At 38.2% G+C, this 7,962-nt stretch overlaps 1 protein-coding gene across 2 annotated transcripts in view; it reads right to left on the bottom strand.

Annotated features, from left to right (window-relative positions):
* btbd2b (BTB (POZ) domain containing 2b) overlaps positions 1-7,649 on the bottom strand; it is a 10,833-nt gene extending 3,184 nt beyond the window's left edge. The window contains exons 1-7 of one of the 2 annotated variants that reach the window (XM_016464774.1): positions 7,100-7,649; positions 5,248-5,367; positions 5,020-5,176; positions 4,806-4,938; positions 2,131-2,328; positions 1,078-1,270; positions 919-1,006 (exon numbers count right to left, since the gene is read on the bottom strand). In XM_016464774.1, the coding sequence (XP_016320260.1) occupies positions 919-1,006; positions 1,078-1,270; positions 2,131-2,328; positions 4,806-4,938; positions 5,020-5,176; positions 5,248-5,367; positions 7,100-7,605 (1,395 nt within the window). In that variant the 5' untranslated portion in view covers positions 7,606-7,649. The remainder of the gene's footprint in view (positions 1-918; positions 1,007-1,077; positions 1,271-2,130; positions 2,329-4,805; positions 4,939-5,019; positions 5,177-5,247; positions 5,368-7,099) is intronic. The other variant, XM_016464775.1, reaches the window with a different exon arrangement.
* Positions 7,650-7,962: the final 313 nt, after the last annotated feature.

Below are 7,962 nucleotides of genomic sequence, written 5' to 3'. Positions count from 1 at the left end.
AAACAACCCCCCCCGGGAAATTGAAATAATAACCTGTGATATAAGATTTTGGCCATATTGCCCATCTAAATCACTCATCCCACACTATCAACAGGCGCGTCATGTAGGCTTACACTTCTTGTATTTTGTTTGGGCACCACAAGGTGTCACTGTGGCCTCAAAGCTTACCCCTCGCCTACTCTGGCTCGATTGCCATTTACTCTACGGACAAAGAAATGTAGAAATAAATAAATATGAAAATACATAAATGTAGAAATCAATACATGTGGAAATAAATAAAGACGTAAATACATACATGTGAAAATAAATTAAAGTAGAAATGAATAATGTATAAATAAATAAAATAAAAAATAAATACATAAAATTATATAAATATAAAATTATACAAATATTTTTTTTTTTACTTTTTTTTTTTTTTTAAATGTCTATAGTTTTTTTTTCAGTCACTTTTAGGTTTATTCATTTTAATTCATCAAGTTAAACTAAATTAAAATGAGAAATGTTGCCTTGGCAACTAGCTTATTTAATTTAACGTTTATTTCTAATAACAACAAAGGTTTTAATGTGTTTTTTTTAATGGTTTTAGTTTTAGTTAACTATAATAACCCTGGCATTTAGTGCAGCATGATGAATGTACACAAAAAGTGAGAGAACTATTGAAAATCAAGTATGAAAAAAATAAATTATAGATAAATTAAGAAAAAATTAAATGCAAAAGAATTTAAAACAAACCAATAAACTAATAAATATAAGTATACTGTATAAGCCTCTACCAATAATGTGCAAACAGGGTTAAAACAATCTGTAACAATAACTAAAACTTGGAAACAGTCATTGCCATTTGAGGCCAAAAATGTCACGCTTTACCTTAAAATAAACTTGCATTGCTTAAAAATCATGTCCTGTGGACAGTCGTACCTGTATGTTGACCTGATAGTCTGTAGGTCCGTGTATGGATCCATAAAGGCCAAAGCCCACAATAAATATCCTGCGATTGACAGAGAACCTGCAGAGAGCACAGTCACTCAGTTAGCTGACTTCACACAGCAGTGACGAACCCGCAGGGGTCTCTCTCACCGGATGCGGTCGCTGGTCCCGCTGTAACCCCAGCGGCTCTCCACCTGCCCGAAGCGCGTGATGCTGCTCTCTTTCCCCCGCAGACAGCAGCGCGGCCGGTCGATGAACTCCACGCGCGGTTTAGGATTCACCGTGAAGTGCAGGAACAGACTCACCACCTCTCTGTCTGTCAGAATGGCCGACTGAGCAGGACCTGAGTGAAACACACATGCTCATTAAGCTACTGTATCATTTTTGATACATGTATTTCTAATGATCAAACTTTGCTGTTAAATATGTTTCACTCGATCTCCTGCATCCCTTCTGTCTCTGATTGAGAGTTTAGAGTGTTTTATCCAGTCAAAGCTCTTTTAGTGTAACTGTAGCTGGAGCTTCACGAGTCAAATCTTCACTGATTGTTATCAAGCAAGCGTCAGAATAACTGCAGTAATATTTCCAGATGAACACTTACTGGACTGAAGCAGCTCAGCTTTACTTGATTCTCCATCAATCATGTTTTAGAGTCTCAAATCTGATCCTCAGGATCTTTTGAGGAGCGTTTGTTTCCAGAAGCTTTACTTTCACTGTTCCTCAGCGGAGGAATGATCTTCACAAGCCTCCAGAACATCTCACATCTGAGGAGGAGCCTTTATTTCTTCAGCTCTCAATCACTGCATTATATGTTTGGAGCATTTCAATCTCATCTTACTATTACTGGAGATATAGAGCGACGACTGATATTTAGATCATTTATGTCAGTCAGTATGCTGAACTGTTAGAAAGATCTCACTGATTTACATTACAAGCAGCAGAATTTCATCACTTTTTGGTCATAAATATCTGCACCAAATTGCATAATTTTGCTCAGTTTTTTTTTCCCATATTCTCACTATATCAGACTATATGAGCCATAAAAGCCTGATGGATCAGATATGATACTCAACAAACAAGATATTTTGTCTAAATGTTCAATAGACTGTTCTACTGTATTTCAAACAATTAGATTTTTCTGACTATTACTTCATATTTCAAGGTTTACAGGGTTAATGCCACAAGCGTGGCATGTATAGAGACCTGCGGCGAACTCCTCGATGGTCATGAGCGGGAAGCGGACGAGATTGAGGGCTTTTCCCAGCACGCGTCTCTTGTTCTCTGGCGTGAGCTGGAGCTGCTGTCGGTGAGCTTCAGCTTCTGCCCAGCGAACCGCCGCTCCGAACAAATGCACCTCGCGCACACCCAGAGTATCTCTCTCCAACACCGCAACCAGCGTGTCTGACAGAGACAAGAGAGAAACACACGTCTGTGAGGACGTGAGGAACAAACTAGGGTTTTCATGAGACCAAAAACATACACTAATCTGTAAGCTTTGGGGTCGGTAAGTCTCTTGTGCTCACCAGGGCTGCATTTAGTTGATCAAAAAAAACAGTAAAAACAGTGATATATTACAACTTACAATTTTCAATGTGAATATACAGTGGAGCTCTACAACCTACAATTTCAAGGTCTCTGCTGCTTAGTCCTATTTGAAGTTATCCCAACAGGAGCAGAAGGGCACTTTTTTTAAGCATATTTCATAAATTAATTGTATCCTGAAACAGTATAAAAAACTTAAATGGGATATTTGAAAAAGAACTCTGATCAATATTAGAGAACACTTATAGAATTATATGACAAACTCTATTTAACTGGAAGCATTCGTCTAATTTTCACTGAGATTGTAAAATGGCGGGCCGCTCTAAGGTGACTGAAAGCCTGAAACAGGAGGAGGTCCAGATGAAGGCCAAAGGGACGACACTTTCAGACACTGCAAGAGAAGCTGGACGTTCCCAAGAATACTGCAGCTTTACAATGAGACTAACTCATTCAAGTCCCCTAAAAAGGCTGGTCGTCCACATAAGACAAATGCACGAGAGGACAATGGGGAATCGGTTCAGCACTGCAGCTGGAATTGCTCAACAGTTCAGCTCTGAACAGGATTCGTCTCTTTGCTGAGGAGCATGTTGTGTGAAGAGAGGAGAACTGGTCCAAAGTTCACTTTAGTGACGAGAGCGAGTTTCATTTATCTGGGTCTGATGGGAAACACTAGGCGTCAAACTGGGGAAAGACTGAAGCCCGAGTGCGTAAAGAAGTCAGTGAAAGGTGGAGGAAGTGTCATTGTTTGGGGGATGTTTGGATCTCTTACACAGATACATGGCAGGAGAATGCAAATATTCATCAGAACCTCCTTCAGCAACAAGCAGTTCCTTCCCTGCGTTCATCTCCCAATCAGCCTGCAATTTTCATGCAGGACAATGCTCCCGTCACACTGCAAAACAGGTAAAGCAGTTCCTTGATGCTGAAAACTATTATTTATTGAAATAATGAAATGGAGTCCTGATCAAAACCCGTCTCAAAATCTCTGGAAAATCCTTGGCAACAAAGTTCTGGCTAATAAACCCTCTGCAGGTAAACTAACTAAATGTTAGTTGCAATCTTCTTTCGTGCTACAGTGGTTACTGTTCTCTAATTCTGATCACTGTGTTTTCCACAAAATAAAGGGTTTTTGTTGAAATGCCTTGGATATTTTGTCAAACATGTTAATATGACACTGGTATAGATACAGCTAATATTCCTTCAAATTTTGAGCGATGAAGATTAACGATATTTCAGAAAAAATCAAGTATTTACAGATTGTTCTCTAATTTTGATCTCCACTGTACTGTAAACTGTATTTTATTTCTGTGATGCGCAGCTGAATTTTCAGCATCATTACTCCAGTCTTCAGTGTTACATGATCTTCAGAAATCATTCTAATATTTAACATTTCTGATTATTAGCAATGTTGAAAACAGTTGTGCAGCCCAATATTTTTGTGGAAACCGTCATACATTTCATTTCATTTATATGCTGACGATACACAGGTGTACCTGCCGTTGAAAGCTGGCGATTCCATTCAACCATTGTTGGAATGTATCTCGGATATTAAGAAGTGGTTATCAAATAACTTTCTCCAACTTAATAAGGACAAATAAGAAATAATTATTTTTGGTCCCCCAAAATTGAGGAGTGGTCTCATTAAGGAGCTGGGCAATCATTTCCCCTCAATAATCCCCTCCTTTTGTTTTATTGTCTGTTTTGTTTGCTTTTATTCTGTCTTTATTTAACTTTCCTTTACTTTGTACTTCAGCACTTTGGAGAGCTTTGCTAAGTAAATGTGCTATATAAATAAAATGTACTTACTAATGCATTTGTTAGTATTAGTGTTTATTAATCTTTGTTAACATTTGTTAATAAAAAATAAAGCTCTTCATGGTTTGTTCATGCTAGCTCACACTGCATCAACTAATATTAAAAGATACAAATTTTATTTTAATAATGACACGTATGTACAGTATATCACTGGCATGATTATGAGATATAATATATTACAGGGATAATTCACCCAGAAATGAAATTTCTTAACCTCAAGTTGTTCCAAACCTGTACGAGTTTTGTTTTTCTGCTGAACACAGAAGAAGATATTTTGTAGAATGTTGGTAAACAAACAGTTTCTGGTCCCCATTGACTTCCATAATATTTTTCTATACTACAGAAGTCAATGGCTACTAACAACTGTTTGGTGAGCAACATCATTCAAAATATCTTCTTCTAACTCATACAGGCTTGTAACGACTAAATGATAACAGAATTGTCATATTTAGGGGAACTACTCCTTTAGCACTGATTCAGTGCTGCCAGAGTTTGAGCAGTGGGCCTGTAATGCGGTATACCGTGGGTTTGTTTCCGTGATACAGTACCCAGATCAATATCTGTGAATCCCTCAGCAGCCAGAGCGTCTCCTGTGTTTTTGTCGATGTTCTCCAGGCACAGGCTGGCCAGCTGCGGCTCATCGAACAGTCTCGCCTTCAAACAAACAACACATCGGCCTGTCAGAGTCTGACAGGTAAAGCCTGTGTAAACATTACAGGTATGAATGAGCTCTACCTGTGTGAGCAGCATGAAAGCATTGTCTGCGCGCAGGTTCTTCTTCAGAAACTCCACACAATGGGCCTCCAGAGCCGGAACGGCGTATTTCTTAGCAGTGTAGAGAGTCGTCATCACCGTCTCAGGCCCGATGTGAACCTCATCAGAGTACAGGAACCTGGAGAAAAGGTTACAGTTTCTGGAATGTATGTACAGTATATACATGCATACTGAGAAAAACACTCATACTTGAGCAATGCGAGGAATGCAGCAGGTTCTACATCAGGAAGCTCGATCTCTGTGGATGTGGTGGCCATGCCTCCATTAAACATGGCATCAAATACTGCACTGCCAACGGCCAGAACAAACCTGCAATGGCAATATTAATATTATGAATAAATATCATAATAATTATTGTTATAATAAATAATACATTTACAATATTGATAAATTTTTGATAGATTTTTGATAGATTTATAAATTATATTAATATTATTTTCATGACAAATAAGCACATTCCCACCCAAATCGACATATTTTTACAGCATGGAAGTTATATATGTTATAACTTTGCCTTTAACTTATTCTGATTTCACTTTGAAAAAATAATTGAAAATTACAAACAAACACAGAAGTCAAAAATATGGACATTTTATGGTAATCAAAACTGATTATTATAAATATATTTATTTAATAACCGTTTATTATTAAAGTTAACGCATCTTTTTTCTCGCAATTCTAAAAATAAAAATAAATAACATCAGAATTGCAAGATATAAATTCCAGTTTCAAGATGTTAACTCACAATTGGAAGAAAAAATTGGAACTGTGAGATAAAAAGTCGCAATTATTACATTTATATTTTTTATTCCGTGGCAGAAATAAACTAAAAATAAATTCTGAGTTTATATGTTGCAATTCACTTTTTTCTCAATTGCTAAAAAATTCTGATATATATAAAAAAAATCATAATTACTTTTCTTTTTTTATTCCATGGCAGGAAAAAAAAACAGAATTGCGAGATGTAAACTCAGAATAGCGAGAAAAAAGTCTGAATTCTGAGGTCACATCTCGCAATTATTACTTTTCTCTTGAATTTTCACAATGCAAAAATATTTTAATGGTCGGTTTTTAATCATAAAAACGTTTGTCTCGTGACCAGCTGTTAACCGGACACACGCGCCATAATAGACTGCGCATGCGTGCCACGAATTAAGAGCTTCAGCTGAGGGGAAGATTTTTAACGAATAATGTCCTTAAATTCAGTCTGTTTCTTACACTAAGTTATGGTATACCTTCGTAAGACTTGTTATAATAGCGCGTGAGATACATGGACTATGGTTACGATGTTTTTTGTCATTTTTGGAGCTTGACAGCATGGCAGTCAGGGTGACAGAGGGGTCATATAGCCATAAATCAGGTCATAAATCTGACCATGTACACATTTGACATATGACAACCTGTCAATCAACGCTGACAGGGGTCATAAATCAGGTCATAAATCTGACCATGTACACATTTGACATATGACAACCTGTCAATCAACGCTGACAGGGGTCATAAATCAGGTCATAAATCACCAATCTGACACAAAGTGTATGATACAGCTACTAATAAGTTCAAATTAAGTGAATTACATTTTAGACACAATATTGACTGTTATTGCTCAATTTCGCAAACAAAAATACCAATCAAAGCCACAGCAAAACTGTTGTGTTTCTCCCAGCATACACACAGCTGTATTTCGTTAATGAATGAATCCACGTTTTTGAATGAATCGAGTGAGTCAATGATTCAGTTACCCATTCATAAACAGTCAACTTGCCTGGTTTCTGAATAAATCAGCAGTTTGAACAAATCGGTTGAATGAATGACTAAATGACTCACTCATTAAAACGTTTGTCATTTGCCGCCACCTACTGGTGGTTTGGTTTCATACTTAAACAACCTGTGAACATCCCGCTAAACATCTCCTGTTGTGTTCCACGGATAAAGTAAGTCATACAGGTTTTAAGACAACATCGTGGTGAGTAAATGATGTCAAGATTCATTTTGATAATATACTGTCATCATTATGTCATCAGTGTGTTTAGTGAACCACCTGTGCGCAGGTATCCGCTGGACTCCCATTCCTTTACCCACTAGAAAGTGAACATCACTCAGTACTTCATTATTGAACAAAAACGCAAATCTCTCTTTCACGGTGCTTTTCGTCGCCTGCCAGTTATAAACGGGCTCCCGGTACACGAGCACGGCGGCTGCGGCCGGAGACGAGTGTGTCGCCGGTGTCATCGCAGCGTTAGACGGTTTTCCAGTCATATTCGAGGCGGCCGAAGCCGGCGGCCCCACTAACGCCGCGGCAGCCGGGAGAGAGTTCATCAGGTTCGGCGGAGGTCCTGAGGCAACACCGCGGCTTTCCAAGCCCGCAGGCCCCGGTTGAGGATTTGAGCGTCTCGTTACGCCCTGAGAGCCTCCGCCGCCTCCAACCGATCCTCCGTGACTCGCGGCCAAGGCGTAAGGACTGTTGCTCGGTTGGCTGTTACCCAAAGGTCCGGGTCCGGAGAAATTTAAACACGGAACCCGACCACTATTGTCTCCGGTAGCCATCTTGGACTGAGGCGCGCACCCGCTGAATGAGTAAACAAACCTCGAGCACTGTCAGTTTCCTGTCCCCTGAGCACAACATCCGGTCCCAAGCGCACGTGTGGAGTTGTATATAATTATCAATATTTTTAAAACTACTTAAAATTTTTATTCTAAATTATTTTTCTATTAACTTTTCTAATTATTATTTTATATTAAATCTGATACCAGTGAAACAGACTAGAAATTGTTCTTGCAATATCTATAAACTGAAAGTCCTTTAAAATATATAAATTATTCAGTGATAAAAAGGAAACTGATTTGTCAATACACTGGTTTAATGCAGTTTAGAAGCCTAGAATTATTTTATATATATATATA

The sequence above is a fragment of the Sinocyclocheilus anshuiensis genome, unplaced genomic scaffold (genome assembly GCF_001515605.1).
Source record: "Sinocyclocheilus anshuiensis isolate Anshui unplaced genomic scaffold, SAMN03320099.WGS_v1.1 scaffold1491, whole genome shotgun sequence".
Lineage (NCBI taxonomy): Eukaryota > Metazoa > Chordata > Actinopteri > Cypriniformes > Cyprinidae > Sinocyclocheilus > Sinocyclocheilus anshuiensis.
The sequence above is the reverse complement of the archived record's forward strand: the minus strand, read 5'-3'. Positions and strand labels throughout refer to the sequence as shown.